At 36.5% G+C, this 21824-nt stretch overlaps 1 protein-coding gene across 4 annotated transcripts in view; it reads right to left on the bottom strand.

Moving 5' to 3' along the window:
- Positions 1 to 20017, bottom strand: part of PAX5 (paired box 5) — a 149329-nt gene extending 129312 nt beyond the window's left edge. For all 4 annotated transcript variants that reach the window (XM_072155075.1, XM_072155095.1, XM_072155099.1 and 1 more), the window contains exon 1: positions 19767 to 20017. In XM_072155075.1, coding sequence (XP_072011176.1) covers positions 19767 to 19812 — 46 coding nt within the window. In that variant the 5' untranslated portion in view covers positions 19813 to 20017. The remainder of the gene's footprint in view (positions 1 to 19766) is intronic.
- Between the last annotated feature and the right edge of the window lie 1807 nt (positions 20018 to 21824).

The following is a 21824-nucleotide window of genomic DNA, read 5'->3' as shown; positions in this document are numbered from 1 at the left end:
CAAATACTTTATAGCTGCCTTAACAAGAAGGGATGTAGTTTGGCCACAAAACGCCAAGAATTGTAAAATGATCACCAAGAATTCCGATGTGAGCACAAAAAATATAGTTACTTAGTTAATAGCTATCACTAAGTCTCCATACTAAGATAAGTAAATTATAGAAGCAGATACATTCATTTTTTAAAAAAAAGCTATTTTATGCTTTTTTTTAAAAATTCTTACAATGCAAAACTCGTGATGGATGGATATTGTAATATATATATATATATATATATATATATATATATATATATATATATATATATATGAAATGTTTGGACATTGGCACTTTAAATATCTATTATACATATTCATAATAAATATGGTACCATACACAGTAGTTATATTGTTTCCACGTATTTTCCGTTTTGTCAGTTATACCAAGCACACATAATATATATTATATTGCAAATAAATACATACAGATATTTTTGATATAGAGAGGGTTGTATAGATAAATCTGTGTACAAACACACATATTCAGGCAGAAATGGAAGCTGAGTTGTCCAAGAACAGAAAACTGCCACTGGCTTTTTAGTCTGTTGTCATGCTTGCTTTTCATATATTCCATATTGTGAGTAAACTACAGAGATTATGGAGGCCACTGTTGATTTTATTGCCTATGTGTTAGGGTGATGTGGTTTAATTTCAGCAGCAATGTGCCCTACAGAGCCCAAGGCTACATATCTTGTCACAAAGCTATTCACTGTGACCTGCAATTCCTTCAGCAGACTTTAGGGGGAGTTCATACCAAACTTGAAGGTCAAGGTAGGCAAGGCACAAGATAAAAGAATTCCATGCTGCCTCTCATTTTCCCTTCTTCTGCTCTACTAGAGTTAATATAACAGGAAGTGATTACAAATCACTGCACAGATTACTAATCAGCGCCCAGGGAAATGCACCAACTCTTCAGCCATTTCTGTTTGTCTTGACTGTTTACCAACAGTCATTTATTTGAATTTATAAACATTTTTATGCAAAACTAGAAAAACAGTTACAACAAATACATTTGTGAAATAAGAATAGCAATATTTTGTGAAAGAATCAAAGGCTTATGGACGTATTATCATGTGAACTAAAGAGGATTTCTTGGCTATCACCAAAAAGTCTGATACACTTTGTATAGATCATAAAAAATAAACAATGTTTGACATTTACATTTTGTATACAGTTTATAGTACTGTGCTTATTTGTGTGCTGCTGGAAGTACTGTGGAGGTACCAATAGAAATCTCTTTCAAAATCATTGCCTCATCATGGCAATATACCTTAAGGGGTATTCTCATCTGGGCATTCACATGTAATTTAATACACCTAACATATACATACATCTCTTCAATTGCATGTCTTTAAAAAAATTTAACCAGTGTGAAGATAATTTCCCCTAAACGTAGCCATGTTGTCCCTTGGAAAGGAGATTGTTGTCCTTGCATACAACCACCACCGCACCCTGGAAGTGGTGGTCACGCATGTGCTATTGAGCCCTGCCTGACCACCTGGTTCATTACCACAGGACAGCTGTGGGACATGCAGAAACTCCCAGATATTTCATATGCAATTTGCTTCTTTGTGCAGCACTTTAGTAGTAATGGTCATATCTAAGTACAACAATATCGTTTTTAAAGGACAACATGACTACATTTATGGGAAAATAGTTTCACACAGGTTATTTTTTAAATTCTTCAATTGAAGAATTGTATGTATATGGGAGATGAATTCAATTAAATGTCAATGCCCAGATGAGAACCCTTAAAGGAAAGTAGGGACCACAACAGCAGCCATAACAGGAACAAGAATACTAACTCACGGCAGACTTTGCACTCAGCAGACACAATGGGAGTACAGTACATGGATACAAATAATGTTTTAAAATGTTTTAATGTTTTAAACAACTAAAGACATGTATGAATTTTCTGTTTTCTTGAGGGCCTGCAATGCTTATTTCTTCATATGATTGAAAGGGAGGAGCTGCAGTATTAAACAGATTCTCCTAGACCAGTTGTTAAAATTAGTGCCAATACAATTAGAGGCAATGGTAAACTCCTTGCTCAGCCTCCCCACCCCACCCCCACCGCAGAATGGTGCATAAGAACCCCCACACACTAATACATAAATTTGCATGGGGGTCCAGAAATGCCAAAACTGCCCTTCCCCATATCAGCTATAGATTTGTATGGCATAACAGGCACTCCTAGAATCTTCTCAGTCCAGCTTTCTAAAATCAGAAATGGAGTCTACTAGAAACATATACAGGGGCTTATAACTAAGACAAGACATAACTAAGATAAGACAAAAACCAATCAACTTCATCCCCATTTACTTTCATACCTGTTTTACCTTGCACCAACTTTCATTTATTGGGGTAATGGGATAAATCCTTCCTCCATCCCCACAAATAACAGTCGTCCTGCAATATTAGACTGCTATCCTCTCATCATGTTTGTCCACCTATAGGACACACATGTGTTGTTGCTGTTTTCAAAGCATTCATGTTTTTCTAATGCAAAATATCCTCTTAAAGAATAGAGATTTCAGTTATTCTCAGTACTGATGTTTCAGTTAGTTTTACAATAGATGTTATTCAGGCCTTCTTTACTATTTCTATAGCAGGTTAGTGTCTATTGAGCCACAGTACCTAAGCTCTCCCTACCTGCAGTCATCATTACCCCACAGGAGCCTGGATTTGTTAGCATATTTTATTATTATTCATTGCAGTAATAACAGTCAGGGAGTTGTTGATTATATAACAGTGGCAAAACTTCACAGACGAAGGGTGAGCACACACTAAATACATATACAAAAGTTTATCACTCTATGACCAATGTCTTACAAGTACATATCCTCTTCTTTAGTGAATTAAATAGAAAAAGAATCATAGTGCAGCAGATATATTAATCTGTTTACCATATAATTCTGTCCTAATTTCTACAAACTGTCTGCACCAAATTCATTAAGGTTTATTTATTGAGCTTTTAAAGGGACTTCCCAGATTTTTATTTTATATTAATGTATGGTTTGGGGACTTTAAAATTAATAAGAGGGTATACCTACTTCTCTCCTGTATCCCATACAGCTGTGATGCCACCTGTCACTGTCAGATTTTTGTGTGCCAAGACAAGGCATCAGGCCATCCCGGAAAGGCCCCAAAAGGCCCGATCTACTGGAGCCCTTTCTGGCATGACCTAAACCTTGAAATTCTCCCATGACCGTTATTGCCAGACCATGCTGTAATTGGCATGAGGAAGTGGGTTGCACAAAATTCTGGTTTTGGAACTACAGTACTATAAATCACCAGGAAATTCATGAATGAAGAATCACATTTTTCATGATATTTGGATTGATTTTAACTTGGTCCAATACTATTTGCTCATCTTTAGTCTAAATCCCTTATAAACAATTACAATTATTTTCATATTTTCAGAACTTTCAATATTTGCAGGGTAAAATGTAAAAAGCAAATTCTGCAATAATTTTGTTGGTAACTTTTGCTAAGTGGCAGCGTTACTTCAAATGTCATACTTTTACTACACTAGAAGTTCATAGCATGTGCTTCAGTAAGGAAAGAGAATTCTCATTGTACTAGCCACCTATCTCCCCATTCAAATATCTGGTATGTGTAGGATCCTTTTTAATGCCCAACATCCTGGCCCCATATTGTACACTGAACACTGGCCCCTAAACTTTATAGTGACCCAAAATTATGATTCCCATAATGGGTCCCACACAGTACATTACACCTCTTTCTAGTAAGGCTACATTCACACGATGTATGCCCGCAGTACCGTAGTACGGCGGGCATACATTGGCGCTGCGGAGAGGAGCAGGGGATGAGCGCTGCTCACCCCCGCCCCTCTCCATGGGAAGATACAGCGCACGGCGCCGTATTACGGGAAAAGATAGGACATGTCCTATCTTTTCCCGTGCTACGGAGCGGTACGGTGCCGCACGTGTGCGGCACCGTACCACTCCCGTACAGGGCCGTGAGCTCATAGGAGTGTATGGGGGACGTATATCGGTCGTATATACGTTGGCCGTATATACGTCCCCCATACATGTGTGTGAATGTAGCCTAATAATGCCCCCTCATTGGGGCCCCATACTAATGCTTTCAGGACTTCTTTTTCATATATAAAACTGAAGCCTGATGAATGGGGACCTTTTTACATTGAAGTAAACGTGGAAATTAAAAATAAATCATAACAAGCTGAATGAAACTGGTCATTTTAAACATCCTCTGAAATCAACAGGCATTATAGCCAATTCTGTTTTTCCCTTCCTCTAAAAGAACAGAATGCCTAATTACAAGGCGTATTTGAATTTCATTTTTTAGTGTTCGTAGGAGACCGAAACATTCATTTATCTGATACTATATACTGGAACACTAAAGCATAGAAGGGTTTGGCTTCAGCGGGATCCAACTCTTAAAGGACATCTACCACCAGATTACTGTTGGTAGAGTATCCTAATCAGGCTGCTCGTTCCATCTAGGGGATGGGGGGACTGTTTTTTTACACATTTTCTTGCATCTTTAATAAAGAAATATTAACTTTGTAAAACATCCTGAGGTGCTCAGGATGACAGCACCTGAGCGCCTCTTGGCTTCCACAACGTTTATGCATGCCTCCCCCCCACACTGCAAGCCTCCTTCTGCTGCTGGCCGGGGAACTAGAAAACTGGGATAGAGCACAGCACCCTGGCTCTGACATCACCGGATGGATCCTAATTGCCGGAGGAGGCTTGCAGCAGTGGGCAGGCGTAAATTTAAAGCTGGGAAAGCCTCTGGTTTTAGAAAGCTCATATTTTGTAATTAAAGATTACGGAAAACTTGTAAAAAACAGCCCCCCCACCCCCTAGACGGAATGAACAGCCTAATACGGACACTCTACCACCAATAATCTGGTGGTAGTTGTCCTTTAAGCCCTGCCTTACCATATTGGCAGACAAACAACCCTTTTTAAAGGAAAACTGCTCTTCACCCTATGATTGTGTGGTAGTGGAAGGGTGGACAGTCAGAAAAAGAGGTGACCCTGTGGATGCTATGGCCCATATTATTATTAATATGATGCAATATCAATAATTTATACAACATAATTCAGGGCAATTCAGGTACAAGTTTATGTAAAAGTTTCCCCAATTTGATAACATTGTAAAATTGAAGGTCTTAACCATCATAAACTTGAATATATCTTATTGCTCCCTTTACTGTCCTACGCCTCCAGGCATTTTTGCATAGGGCTCCCAAGAATGTGTTTATTTCCCATAGATAAGTGAGTGTGCTTTGTGCAGATAGCATTCACAATATGTATTTCCATTTCCAGCTAAAATATTTACTAAGTACAAAAAGAAGAAAAATTCAGGGAACGCAGTCAATTACACTATAGTGGAATTGCATCTTTGATATTTTAATGTACACAGGACAAAATAAACAAAAATCTCAAAATGTGAGTTTTTTTTTCTTAAAAATCTAGTTTCAGTAAATAATGTTAGGATTGTCAAGATGTCGATGCTATATAACAAATATTAGCATCATTAACATTATTATTTCAGATGTGACATACCATATCTACTTAACTGTATTAATATGTAGCATTTGGTAGAAAATACATCTGTCTAAACTTCAAGAATTTGTCCAGTGCAATCCAATAATCACTCAGGATTAAATCACAAATTTTCCACAAAAACCGCAACTAGTCACATGCAGTTAGCACCAGTCCGATCTATGCAGTTCAACGCAGTGACTTAATCAGGTCATAAATAAGACGAACCGCGTCAAAATGCGTAGACTGGACTAGTGCCGCTAACTGCATGTGACTAGTTGCTGTTTTTATGGAAAAACTTGTGATCTAATAGAGAAGAAATTATTTTATCTCCAATCCCGAGTCATTATTGGATTGCGCTGGAAACAAATTCTTGAAGTTTTGGCATTTCTACCCATTGGCTGCGGTTTGTCCGTGGATGCAATACCATTATGGGACTGTGAGTATGTTGGAGTTTGGTTGAGTTGAACTACATTTTGTTTTTTCATATACAGGTGGTCCCCTACTTAAGAACACCTGATTTACATACGACCCCTAGTTACAAACGGACCTCTGGATGTTTGCAATTTACTGTACTTTAGCCTTAGACTACAATAAACAGCTATAACAGTTATCACAGGTGTGTGTAATGAAGCTTTATTGTTAATCCTGGTTCTTATGACAATCCAACACTTTTAAAATCCAATTGTCATAGAGACCAAAAAAAATTTGGCTGGGGTTACAATGATAAAGTATACAGTTCCGACTTACATACAAATTCAACTTAAGAACATACCTACAGACCCTATCTTGTATGTAACCCAGGGACTACCTGTACATCTGTCTAGATCTGCCTAAATCATGTAGTTATTTTCAATGTAGCACAATTTATCAAATTTACCTAACACTGTATAATGTGCATGCTTTTTATTTTTCCATTTGCGCTCTACAGTGGATCCTTGAAACTTAAAAAGTTGTTGACTTATTATTCTTTCATTCTATTGAATGAATTGATAACACTGGAAACATTCATTTTGATGCTTTCAAAGTTAGAACAGCCTTAAATGTATGTTTGGGGCCCTGATTCTGGAAATTACACCTGTTTCCCCTATCAACTCTACTTTTGGACACCTTACGAAGTATATACTGCTCAAACTAGTCCTCACTCAATATTGTACAGCTGGATGCTCCTACAGTAATCACCGAAAGAACCATAGTCATAAGAAAGGGTACTCATTGCATCAACTTCTCATAAACTAGAGCTCTAAAGAGAAATGGAAGGTATTTTCAGAATCAGCAGCTCAAAAATACACATAATCAGGTGAAAAACTCCAATAACCATGAAAAACTATATTTTTGTTCCCAACATAATTGATTCTTTAACTAGAAAACATAACATACTGAATCTGTAGATGTCCTAATGGAACACATAAATGGTGCTATAATGTTCTTTTAATAACATACAACTCTATCACCAGATTTTCGCATAGATAGTCTTATTTGAGCATACATGTTTATTTCAGTGGTGAAAGGCCATTGGTACACCTGACAACAGTTTGTCTCCCAGCAGATCAATCAAGAAACAATGAAATTCAATGGGCAGGATTTGTCACTACACGGTAAATGGGTTATGGATCCTATTATAACAAACACTGAGAAATTGATGTTGATTCCTTTATGTCTGCAATGTTCAATTACATATGTCAAAATGTACTATCCATATGGTTACCAGTCTTAAAGAGGTAATCTCATAAAAAAAATTCACATTTTATTTCATATATATGCTATATATACATACATTTATTCAACTGGATGTATCTGTTTGAAGATAATTTAAAAAAAAAGTCACATGGTCCCTTAGAAACGGAGGAAATTATTTTTGCATATATGGCCAGGAGTTACTGCATGCACCCCAGCTGTCCTGTAGTAATAAAATGCAGGTGGTAGGGTGCCTCAATAGTGCATGTCTAGTCACCACTGCAAGAGTGCAGGGGTCGTATCAAAGGACAGCTATCTTGTTTCTAAGGATCAACATGACTACATTTATGGTCAATTATCTTCACACAGGTACATTTTGTAATAGCAATCAATTTAAAAAGAAAATGTATGTTTATGGCAGATGAAGAAAATTTTATGTGAAGATAATCAGAATAGCACTTGTGATGCAAAAGAAACATCCTTTATTTACACCAGAAATTCTCCTGGTTGTAACTGCTGGAAGGGCTGCTGCTCCATACACACTTTGGAGATAGGAAGGGGAGATTATGGGATGATCTCTGTGTGTAGCTGCCAGGAGAGTTTTGTGCTCTATGGATGCAGAACTCTGCTGCAAAGAAAAGTGAGGTAGAAGGATTCCCTATTGCTTATCAGTCCCTTCAACCCAGTCTGTGATTCTGCATAACTATCTATATCTCTCTGGACTGCAAGCTGTGTCATAGACTTGTAGTAACTCTCTCCCAAGCCTTTGTTTCCTTCAGTGTTCACACAGCACACACTATACATAGTATGTAACTGTTTCACTGGAAGGTTCTACTAATTATTCCATGTTCCGACTGCTCAGCTCAGGGCAAAGACAGGAACAGATTAGTCTCCGCCCACTTCACTTTTGGTGAGGATAGTTTCTGACAAGCAGATTCAGAACAGAAAATGATATAACTCTGGAAAGGAGAGTACCATAATATATGCATCATTCTATTCATTTTGGAAGCGGAAACACATGACAATGTAGAAAAATCATTATGAAATTGAAAATCAGTCACACTTTAATTACCTAGCCGGTTTGGTGATAAAGCTTTTAATTTCTGGTTTGTTTATTCTTACCCAATGAGAGAAAAATTTTTTGTTGACACAAGCATATGAGGGCTTGGTTTTTTTCATATGGGTTGTATTTTTAGTTTCAACAAGATTTTATTGAATTAAGAGCATAGCAGTGCCTTACAAAAGGTCATGGCATAACATATGCCCCTCCCAGGTGGATCTCATTGAAGTTATTTTAGAGTGATGCATAATCAGCAACTATATTGAACAAACTGAACAAGTGAATGGGGAAGGAGGGTGGGGGAGGGCAAAGGGTTGGGGCGGGCTGGATTAACCTGAGAATATTGTTAATGGGTTGTATTTTTAAAGGAACCAAGTCTATGATAAAAAATAACATACTAATAAACTCTTTCTTAGGGGGAATGAAATAAAACAACAATTATGTCATTTATGTTTGTATTCAAAATTTTGCACTACTCAGTTTGCAAAATAATTAGCATGTTAATTCTTTTTGTTGGATCAGTACAAATTCAGTGATATTAAATATGTATATGAGTTGTTTTATATTTTATTACTTATAGAAAAAAACATATTTTAACAAAAAACTGTGTTTTCATACTACGAGGTTCATAACTATTTTATGCTTCTTTTGAATAAGCTGGGTGAAGGCTTGTGTTTTGAGGGACAAGATATATTTGATGTTTTATGATGTTTTTATTGGTGCTATTCTAAGTGACTTTTTCATCCCTTTATTCCTTTGTTGTTTAATGCTTTGTTGTACAGGATGCATAACTGCAACTTTGCCATAATCTTGTACAGGTAAAATAGTGCAATAAATAATTATGATTATATGTCTTTGCTATTCAGCACAACTGGTCAGTACTCTAAAAAAAATGTTGTTGTTTTTTTCTTTACTTTTATACAATAAAAGCAGTTTTTGATTTTTACAAGCCATAACTTCTTTTACTTTCTATTGAAGGAGTTTCATAAGGGCTTATTTTTTTTAGGACAGTATTTACTCTTGATTGATACAATTTTTAACTGTATATATGTATTAATTTTTATTCCCTTTTGAAGTCACACTGGGGAAATTAACCATGTTAAATAATATACTGAAATATTTCTGTATTGAAATGTATTATAACTGTTAGCATAAGAAAACATCTTATTTGGCATTGCCTCTGGCAGAACTTAACAAGCACACACAGCTTGCAGACTAAAGAGCTAGAATTCTAGCTGCAATGTAAACTAGTCAGCAACTTATGATTGTGTAGTGGAGCCCTCATGCTTTTTCTACCTTCTTTCTTTCCAGTTATTGTTGATATTTAATGCAGCATCGTAGGAGCTACACTGGTCCTAAGAACTAACACCAAAGCTAACATCACAACAGCCCTGTCAATGATTGGGAGTCTATTTTTTGGAAAAGATTTACCATATATATTTGGGTAGAATTTTTGTGCAGAAAAAGACCCACTGGGCTTATTGGGTATATAAAAAATAACCTCAGTACTCTCCTTTCCAACACCCCCCGCAGGTCCACTACTTGATTCCTGTGTGCGGACAGCTCTGTTTGTTCAGGCTGCACAAACACAATGATGTCATCTGCCCGCTGTGTCAATGCACATGGACCTGTCTCTGCCCACCCACACACTATGATGTCAACAGCCAGCTGACATCATAGTATGTGTGTGGCAAGCATGCACGGAGCTGTCGCTGCTTGCGCACAAGAATCAGGAAAACGACCTGGGTGGATGTCGGAAAGGTGAGTACTGAGATTATTATTTTTATGTGCTCGGCATACAGGAGGCTCTCAGGTTATATAATGGGGGCATGTACTATATACTGAGGGCAGAGGACCGGCAGCAGTGGGCTGGCAGGCTATATACTGGGGGCAGTGGGATGGCAGGCTATATACTGAGGGCAGGATGTTGGCTGGCTGTATAGTGGAGGCAGGAGGCTGGCTATACACTGGGTGGCAGGGAGCTAATTAGCAGGGCTGTAACAACAGCCGTAACAGCCGTGGCCTGTGGCACACAAGGGCCCAGGATGGATGGAGAAACCAAATTAATACCCTCCTCCCGGGCCCTTCGCTCCCTGCTGAACGTGCTGAACAGGCACACCCGCCCTCCCCCAACCCTGGCTGATGACACAGTTTACTGCCCCGTCCCCTCCCCCCCCAGAGATGGTGCAGCCAGCCGGCTGACAGCACAGCCGTGTACCCCAACCCCCCAGATGTCACAACCGCCTGCTCAATGGCACAGCCATGCACCCCAATCCCCCCGATTTCACAAACACACGTGCCTACCACCTGCACAATGGCCTGCCGACACATCTGACCAGAGACGTTTCGTTGTTTAGCACCTTTTTCAAGCAATGAAAAACACTGAAATGTCGCTGGTTTTGGAATAAACACTTCCTTCTTTTCATCTTCACTTTGGAGTGCTGCCTCAATTTTTTTGATAACTTATATGCATGTAAGTCTCCTACCAGGACTGCTGAGTCTCTGCACCCCCCCTTTTTAAGGGTCTTTTTTGACATTGTGCTGCTGTGGACTTTTTTCTTTTCCTATATATATATATATATATATATATATATGTTGGTGTGTGTATATATGTATATCTCACGGAGCGTGGCAGCACTCAAGATACGGCTGAGAACAACCACATACACCAAAAAACGGCTAGACACATGTGTGAATAAACGAGTACGTTTTTTGCCACATTTTGAATCTCGGAGTGCTGCCATTTTTTCGTGTTTATGTGTAAAGTGCCGAATTTGATGGCCCTATATAAAGATTACTATTATATGCCGTATATACTATGTGTATATGCCAAATGTATACGCAGTATGTGTGTATATGCTGTATATATTATATGTGTGTATGTATATGCTGTATATGTGTATATAGTGTGTATAGGTGTATATATGGTGAGTGTATACTGTATGTATAAGTATATGATATACACTCACCGGCCACTTTATTAGGTACACCATGCTAGTAACGGGTTGGACCCCCTTTTGCCTTCAGAACTGCCTCAATTCTTCGTGGCATAGATTCAACAAGGTGCTGGAAGCATTCCTCATAGATTTTGGTCCATATTGACATGATGGCATCACACAGTTGCCGCAGATTTGTCGGCTGCACATCCATGATGCGAATCTCCCGTTCCACCATATCCCAAAGATGCTGTATTGGATTGAGATCTGGTGACTGTGGAGGACATTTGAGTACAGTGAACTCATTGTCATGCTCAAGAAACCAGTCTGAGATGATTCCAGCTTTATGACATGGCGCATTATCCTGCTGAAAGTAGCCATCAGATGTTGGGTACATTGTGGTCATAAAGGGATGGACATAACACTCTTCATTAAGGAACTCCCAGTTAAATGTTATACAGTATAATGCTCTTTGTGAATTCTCACATAATGGTGAAAAAGTATTTCTGCAGTTATAACAATTTTTCTAAATCACTAGCCCAATAATTTGTTAAAGCCTTTTTAACTCAGAGATATTATGGCGCAAATCTGAGTATTAAACCCTTTTCATGGTACAGTCTTAGAGGTTCTGAGTGGTTCTCCTCACCGTGTACCTGCTGTGATGGGGAGAATCTTTTCTTAAAAATACAATATGTAAAAAAAGTTAATTTTGTTGCAATTACAATGACATGTAATAAGGATATAATAACCCACATAATAAATGTGAAAAAGGTTGACATCAAAAAATGCTGTTTTATGATGATTTGCAATGGCCCAAAAGTAGCAATGAAAAATAAAAGCTGTTGGATATTTTCATAATTTCACTATTGCACAGGATAAAAGGTATATGATTTAAATTGAAAAAGGAAAAAGGAAAAGTAAGGCTAAGTTCTCATTACTGTTCAAATCTCTGTTCCTTACCTCACGGAGGTTTAACGCATTAATTAAAAATCCCATTGATATCAATATAAATTATATGTCATCCGTTATATGCAATTAGGCAGGTATCTGTTATCCATGCATTTTTTCAAACGGAGGAAAAGTACAGCAGCCACTGTAATTTTTTATGCCCAAAAACGTATGGATAACGGATACCTGCCTAAGCAAAACATAACGGTTGAGATAAAATTTACATTGATCACAATGGGATTTTTAATTTATAAGTTAAACCTCTGTTAAGCCATTATTCTTTACTTTTTTAAATAGAGGTAAGGAATGGAGGTTTGTAGTGTTGTGTGAATTTAGCCTTAGGGCTCTTGTTTTTCACATCCATGGCTCAGTGATTTCCACAGATACCTCACAAAGCCATTGATTTCTATGGGTGTTTTCACATTGGCTTGTATTTTCTGTTGTCCGTGGAAAAATTAATGAAGCATGTCCTATTTTTTCCACAGTTACAGATCACAGAAGGCAGTAGAAGTCTATGGGTCCGCAAAAAAAACGGATGAAATACCAGGTCTGATGTTTTCAAAGCAATGTTAAACTTTCAGGGTTTTTTTTTGCAGACACGATGTATTACAGAGACAAAACGGAAGAAAAACTGAGACACAACGAAGACAAAACACAACGGATGCACAACTGAAGCTGAACATGATGTATTTACATGTTCTGTGCCATTATTCTGATATTCTGAATGAAAGCGCCATTTAAAATAATGATGTCTCATTATTATATGTCTACTACAACATTAAATCTACCCCATTACTACCATTAAGGGGATATTTTTTTGAATACAGTCCTTTTCATTGTTTGTTCATCACCACAGATCTTATGATAAGCTATTTCATTTGAGCTGTACCCACTGAGGCAGATTCATCATAAGGCAGGCATCTTACTTCAGGGGGGGGGGGGCGTGTTTAGAGATATTTTGATGTATTTTGCATATCAGATTTATTATAGTGGCGTAGACAGCTTGATAAATGTTGTTTTATTTTGGCACATCAGGTGTTAATGTTTGGAGTGGATATGCAACTTAGAGACTAAGGTCACAAAAGAAGGTACAAATACTTTCTAAAAAATTTCCTGCATTGCTGAGTGTTGGACAGGATTTCCAATTTGAAACTCTGTCTACCACATATGGACTCACATGATATATCTGGAGGAAGTTGTTTGAAGTGAAAAATGGAGGGGAGCCGATAGGCAGAAGATCATAAATTTGGCACAAGACTAACGATGCAATAATTTTGAGAGATTTTGAATTCAGAAAACTGACATTAATGCATTGATACATCCTCAACAATGTTCATAAATTCATTTATTTTTTTGCGAGATAACATTAAATATGATACATGTGCCAATTATGCTCATTATGCAAATAAAATGTACACCTACAGGACCAGCTAATGAAAAGATTAATATGTTCATTTGCCCACTTTGGGGCCTAATATAATTTGAGTTGTTTGTATGACAAATTTTTTAATTGAGATGCTATGTAGTATTAAAAAAAATTATTTGAGTTTTCTCATAGGATTGTTTCTAAAAATGCTTAGTCTATAGCAATTTTAAGTGGGTAACTATGCAGGTGTACTACAATTCTGTGTTATGCCTTATGCATTGTGTGATTTTTTTGGGGGGGTCTTTGACTCAATGTTTTAGGTTATATTTAAAAAAAGATGCCACACAAATATATAATAAAAGTAACACTTTGTTTTATCACTTTTTTATATTGGGGCAAGGGCCCTACTTTAAACAAACTAAAAGAAGTACACCCAAGGAAGATATGAATGATATATGATTAAATATTGCAAAAATTCATACATAGGAAAGTAAGCCCAATAAATTAAGCACATCGATAATGGAAAAATTAAACTTGGAAAGGCAACTACTAAAGTAGCATCACACCACTAAGAGAAAATAAATATCAGTAAAATATGATTTCATGTTTGGGCTCACAAACAGTCCAGCAGACTAATGGATGGCATCCATCACTGGTTGAAGACTTGCCTGAAGCTTTCCCTTAAACCAAGGAGACAACAATTATGTTCCATTACTAACTAAAAGGTTACAATCAGTATGGAAGAACTCTCATACCATAAAAACACCATCATTTGAGTGCAGAAATAGTCCTATGGTGAAAGTGCTGCTGACAAGGTATTCAAATACAATTAAGCTTGGCTGTCAACAAGGAAGGCAATGGAGATCTGACATTAGTGATATCACAGGCTCCTCTACAGATCATTATTTTCTGCTCTTGTACATGTTTTTGTGCTTGGCTTAAACTTGAGTACGTAGTAATGGCAGCATGAATAGATCATCACTATTTTGTCAGACAGACCTAGTATTTCAAATTGTCTACTTTATCCTCAGAATGTTGTCCTATTTACCCGTCTGGAGCAATTCAAACCTTTATCCTATAGTTTCAGCAGATCAACCTTCACTATTACAGGGAACACTATTATTTAATGAAATAACCCTACTAGCCTTTATATATGAAAATATGGGTTTAAGGAATGTCAATTGACTAGTCTCCACTGTATGATTCCCTATTTGTTATCGAGAGCAATAAAAGGTGAGCATTGTAATATCAATGTGCATAGAAAACAAATACAAGAAGCACCAATCCAGACTATGTAGTTATTGATAGTAAAATGTATACATCAACTGGCAAGCAAGAAAATGTAAGAGTCACAGAGGCTAAACGGGAAACAGGAGGCACCCACATTAACACTAGTAATCTATGGCAGAGACTAGAGCAATAGACACCTTGATCTGTTATGTAGAATGGATTTATGCATAGAGGCCCCAGATATAACTTTGATTGGGGTCCCAAAATGTCAAAGTTTCCCCTGCTGGTCCCTAGATACTATGACTAGGGAGAAGTGATGATGTACTCAGTGTTCATCTGTTTTTTTAAACTTAGGAATTTTTAAAGAAATTAGGATAAACACATTGAACCCAGCAGTAAATTATAAACCACAAACAGTTAAACATCTTAGTAGGGTCCTAAATAACTTAGCATGGCCTTTCAGGCACCATGGTTGCATTCATTCCACTTCTTGCTTGTTACACTACAATAAATACACTATAGGCCCAAAATCACTTGCTGGTATGAACTGCTGTGAAGCAAAACCCGATTTGTCTACTAGGAATGTCCTGATAGCAGCTCCCTTGAAGGTGATAACCCTGGAGTTTTCAAGTTTAATGATCTGTAGAAACGTGTGTCAGACACCACTACTTTGAGGTTAGTTTTGTAAACTTAAATCACAAACCTGAACAGAGGAAAATCTGTTGAAGCTGTTGTCTGCATGTTGATGGAAAAACCTTGGCTAAAATAAATGGCACACATGCCCCATCACTAAATGCCAGTACAATGCTTAATATCAGCATGACACAAGAGAACTCTATCCTCTATCTCTAACAGAACTATTCACAGCTTACAGTGCTTAAACTACTTCTTTACAATGTTTTAATATTACAGGAAAACCATATTTTATTGTTATCTAGTATCCCATTATCTTTCTAAGCTTCAAATCCCAAGCCAGCCTAGAAACTGGTAAACACAAGTGTAAAACTATAGAGCAAATATACAGCGGCTTAAAAAAAACTGGGATTAGCTGAAATCTTAGTTTGGATATTTTATTATCAGTAGGCTTTAGGAAAATATTAACAAAATACTGCTTATCCATGTTTTCTCCATACTTCACTTTATAGAAGCACTCAAAGGGTTGATGAATATGATGGAGTGGAGAGGACTCATCAGTGAAATATTATGGGCTCTACCAGCTTGAGCAACAAAATCTAACTGGCATATAAAAAATATGAGACACAGTTACTAAAATGAATGTATAGTAATTTTATTTTATAATTTATGATTAAAACAATGTAGAACATTTAAGAAAACCCATCATCATACTATTGCCCACTACAAGCAGCCTCCTTGCAATGGCTGTTTATATTCTGACATTGTATAAAGGGGAAATGAGAGAGGGTGTTTGATTATAAGATCTCTTATTTTTACCACTTTGTAGGAATAATAATTATCTGGAACCTAATGTGATTTATTCTAGGTTATCACTGGATGTTTATTAACTATGATGTCCAAGACTTGGAAAAAAATTTTTGTCAAAGCTAAATGCAATATGTGAGATGAAAGTGTTTAGTTCAGGAGGGTTTATTCTGTTTTATAGCACACTTAGATGTATGTGCTGATGAGAACAATCCAAGGTCTTTTAAATATGTAAAAATGCATCAAAATGGAATGTTTTCAGTATATTCACACTTGGTAAATTTTTGCAGATATTTCTCCAACAGTCCCATTTATCTAAATATGCTTTGTAACAAATCCTTGCACATGCTGTAGAAACAGCCCTATTTAGATTCATGGAATGAATTTTCTCCAACAAATCTGTCATGTGTGAACACAGCCTTATAAGGCATTTCCTAAGACAAATGACCGATTTCCAGGGATGTGATTCAGAAAACTGCATTTTTAACTTGTGGATGTTCATAATGTGGCTAAACAAGATATACTTGTTACTACCTAATAAAGTTCCAACATCATTTGCATAGACAAGGCTACAATTGCATTACAGATTTTTTAAATTCATAGTAATGATGAAGCTTTATACTACATGATGTTTCTGCATACCACTGGTGTCTATATGGGGGTTGCATACTTGATTTATTGGTGTCCTGTGATATTGCCACAAGTGTTCTTGAGATCCTTTTGTGTACTGGCATGTGGAATATGTCATCTCTATTGAGTAATAGATGATAAATACATTGATTGCATAGAAAGTAATCACAATATACATCGAATGCAATATAAAGTCCAAATATAGTAAATATAGGATTAAAAGATCAGGCTCAAAGACTTTCTTGCTATAGATGACATTAAGGAAATGACTTATTCATTTGTGGGAGCATTGACAGCAACACATCTCTACAGCATCTCCGTAGTGGATTGTAGTATGTGAATTTCTAGATAAATGACAAGGGACATAAGCTGTCTAGCTATATGTGCATGAGAGAGGAGTAGTGGGGTGGGGTGGGGTGGGGTGTGTATACGTATTGTATGTGTAGAGCCACTTGAGCCCTGATTGTCAGGATATGATGAAGCAGATGAGTGGCACTCTGCAGAGGAGAGGGCACGGTGTAGTAATAAGTGTGTATCCCACGTGTGTTGTACAATGGAGTGTTTGACAGTGTGATCGGGGCTAAGAGTAAACAATTGTATAGATTATTTCACGGGTCACAGAGGGGTAAAGCGCCTCCTCCACTAACTCTCTATAGTCTATGCGCCCTGTCATTCACCATATTGTCATTACATGCCAGGGGACAGGGGCAGCGCTCTGCCTAATGCTCAGTACACAGCTTCACACTCACTACTACCTCCTCTTGCTTGTAATTCACTCGATTAAAGGGGGATGCCTACCTCTACTAGAAGAGCTCCATTATATACAGCAAGTAGAAGGATAGTGCTACAGAACCCTTAATAAGCATGTCCCATAGTGGCAATATGACTTTGAATGGACACTTTGTAATTTATTTAGTTTATTAAAATTTTAAAATTGTTATGATGCAAGCGTGATTTGCCTAAACAAAAAAATGTATATAAATAGACAAATAAAAATAGTTTAAATATTTACACACTGTTTATATATGTTATAAAAGTATAGGATTATCATTTAGACAATATATGAGTATTATACTGTAAATAAATATTTGTTGTAAATGAAACTACAAATCTTATGGTTCAGTGGAACAACCCCATGAAGGTTAATGATAACAATTATAAAAAAAATGAGTGTAACAAACAATAATAATGCCATTTTTGAGAGGGTAATGCAATTTATAGATCCTTTGCTGCAATTGGCTAAGCTAAAGAAATTAATAGACCACCTGCTGGGTCTAATATTAATGTTGCTGCTCTATGTCTGTCTGTCTATGAAAATGAGTACACCAGGGAGCATCAGATGTATGCACAAAAAAATAACAAGCTGTGGTAGAATGATAGATGGGAAAATAGATAGATATTTGAGAAATGCACAGCATTCTTCTCATGGAAGAAAGGGTATTTTTAAGTGTTTTTACGTTTGTGAAATAGAATAATTTATGTGTATTGGAGCTGATAAGATACAATAGAATCTCTTTGCTTTGTTTTTACTATATAAGCAAAACTCGCAGATTCTCTGTATAAGTAGGAGAAAGTGGGATATATACATGCAAGAAGGAGAGTAAATATTAGCACACTGGTATTGACCTGAAAAAGGATTGTGTACATTAAACCACACAGGATAGTTAGATATCCATATTAGAATGAGAAATGTATGCAATATTATACACAACATTCAGATTTAAAGTTGGAGAATTTCAATTCTGATTGTATAGCAAACATTCATTTATCACAAAAGCACACATTACATATAAATATATATATATATTTTTTTTTTTTTGAATGTTAAAACATTGCAATAAATTATATTATATCCTATATTATCGTTCAATTGGGTGTGATGGCAGACAAGTGCCCTATGACCCAGTGTATGCCCCCTCCCCAGTACATTACTAGGTATGTTTCCTGCAGGTGTCATTAGCCCTGGGAATCAATGGCCTCCCCCGCAGTAATGGCCTCACATCAGCCTCACGCTCCAAGGAATCAATACAAGTCAAGAGAGGAAGGATCAGATCTCATTTTGTTAATCTAGTGGGGCCACTTTCCCTTTCTAGTATTTAAGCCTTCACCTTGTACATGTATGAAATTGTTTATCGATTAGACGATTATTCACGCGATTAGACTAATAAAGTGAGACATCGATCTGCGGGGACTAGTATGAATGTGAGCATACATAAACTAGATCATTGTACAGCGATAACATGCCACACATATAACATACATGCTTTGTACTTTGACATCGCCACAGTATCCGCTATAATTCCTTTCAGCCCCCCCCCCCCCCCCCCCACAGGTAATATCCTTCTAACTGCAAGAATGATGGAATCGGCATAGCAACAGAGAAGAAAACAAACAGAAGAAAATAACTAAAATGACAAAAAAAATTCACGGTGGATGCGGCTTCACCAAAGAAAAAAATATTATACCATATGCGATAATTCAAATAAATGTTCATCAAGACGAAAGAATACAATAAATATATTCGTTTTGTTTTTCTTCCTAAATCTAAGTCGCTGCTGAACCTGCTTTAATTATACAAATATAAAATAATATACTGTTATGACATTCTAGATGTAAAACATTTATTATGTTGTACATAGATCGAGATTGATATAGTAATACTTCCTATGTTTAGAAACTCCATATAATCTAAAATATAGTATAGTACAATATATAAATATATATATATATATATATATATATATATATATATATATATATATAGTAATGTAGAAAATATTTAAAAAAACACTTATGAGACAACATGCCATTAAATAAGTGGGCGTCTAAAGTGGATCATGTATGCAGTATGTGTGTAGTATGCATGTACTATGTGTGTAGTATGTATGTAGTGGGTGCATGTACCTGCCCTGGCAGTCCTGGGAGTCGGGTAGATCTTGTCTAGCTCCATTCTGATGGCTCACGACTTGTTGATGGGGAGAGAGTGAAAAAAAAGTTGGTAGTTTTTGTTGTAGTTGTGGCCTGGGGGCTCCTGGCAGCCTGGGATAATTCAAGCCTTCCGCTCCCTGTCGTGCTCTTTACAGCTGATCACTGAGCTGAGACTAAACGTTTTAGGAGAGGGAGAAAAAAAACCCTCCGAAGGAACCGTGAAATGATTAAGGAACTAAAGGGCTCTTCTCCCCATGTGAGATCATGTCCTGTTCTAGAACACATCACAAGATGTCCCCACATGCAACCAAAAGCCAGGCACTGCCTGGCATCTGCCCTGCTGCTGCCCACACACCGGCAGAAACTTCCTGCTTCTCACTACTCCACTGTTATTATTATTATTATTTTTATTATCATCGTAATGTACAAGTGTATGATGTCAGCTATTTATGGTATTTACACATATTTGGTTAAATAAAAAAAAATAAAAAAAGATTGAAGGGAAGTGCACAAGAATCTTCAGCAGTTTAACCCCCTGCAACGTATATGCTATTACAATATTTCCCTATCTATCACTACCTACAGTTTCTATCCATCCATCCATCCATCGTGTCTATTATCTATCTTTCATTATATATTCATATTTCTACAGTATCTATCTATCTATCTATCTAATACTATAGAAAGACTCCTTAGAAGGAGGCTTGAGAAAGGTGGTCATACACCAACGTTGCCACATCCACAAAAAAACTCACCTTTAAGAGATCTTTGGACTTTGGAGTGCTGCCTGCAATCTATGGTACATCTATCTATCTATCTATCTATCTATCTATCTATCTATCTATCTATCTATCGTATCTATCTATATGTAACTATCTACAGTGTTTACCTATCTAGCTAGTGTCTTTTGTCAATCAAAACATATTAATATTTCTACAGTATCTATCTTTATCTTTATAATCATTTATCATCTATCATCATCTGTTTCTCTTTCTACAGTATCTATTTATCTAGCTATCTGCATATAGTATCTAACTATGTGCAAATTGTAAAAAAATAATAAAAAATAAAGGTATACCTTTAATTGACACCCTTAAGTTCTATGTGTTTGTCAATTTCAGTACTATTTGGCTCATTTCATAGTGTTTTTAAAGATACAAAAATCAAGGTACATACAAAAAAAATACAATTTTATGCTATAATTTTTACTTATGTTGTATTGTGTCATGAGACACTTAATACATCATAAATATTATGTTTTATCTTAGATTTAGCATAGATTTCTTCAACAGTGACATTGACTAGTATTTTTTTGAAATTATTATAAACTTTTCGTTTCATTTTTTTGTAGTTTACTTGAAATAGTCAATGTTTTAACAAAGATTATATGTAGAATTCAAACACAAATTTAGAGTCCGGAAAACAATTAATACATAAGTTTTTTTGCTTCCAGTTTGGGATGTCAGTGCACAATTTAAAATTACAGAATTTCTGCAGCAGAAACTATCACACAGAGTGGAAATCCAATTGGATAACATGAAATCAATTTCCCCGTGTATAATCTGCTTTTATACTCTGTACAAATTCACCTTTGGGGTATTTTACACAGCTTCATCCTTAAATTGAAAACCCAGCCTTATAAAGGAGCATTTTGAAGTTCCTTTTTAATTGACATAACACAGACTAATTTTCTCATTGCTTTCAGTGGTGTTCTGCCTCAAGTGAGTTTCCATATATCAGTTGTTTACAGTCAGAAGTTTTATGTTGGAGTTGGACACAACTGATGGCATTTGGATGCCCTGGATTTTTCATCATGGAGTTGAATCAGAATACAGCAGAATCAGAATTTTGTTGGACCTGCATCTTTCTGACTTTACAGTGATTCTGTTTCTTTCTTTTTCTTTTTTTTACAATGAGACAAAAGGAAAATATGGAATTATTCTGGCAAGTTTCCCGCTGGCATTTCTTACCTCTGCTAGTGGGAAGCTAAAAGGGGGTGCTGACATATGTGAACATATGACACTGACTCTCTTT

Source organism: Engystomops pustulosus, chromosome 1 (assembly GCF_040894005.1).
Source record: "Engystomops pustulosus chromosome 1, aEngPut4.maternal, whole genome shotgun sequence".
Classification (NCBI taxonomy): domain Eukaryota; kingdom Metazoa; phylum Chordata; class Amphibia; order Anura; family Leptodactylidae; genus Engystomops; species Engystomops pustulosus.
The sequence above is the reverse complement of the archived record's forward strand: the minus strand, read 5'-3'. Positions and strand labels throughout refer to the sequence as shown.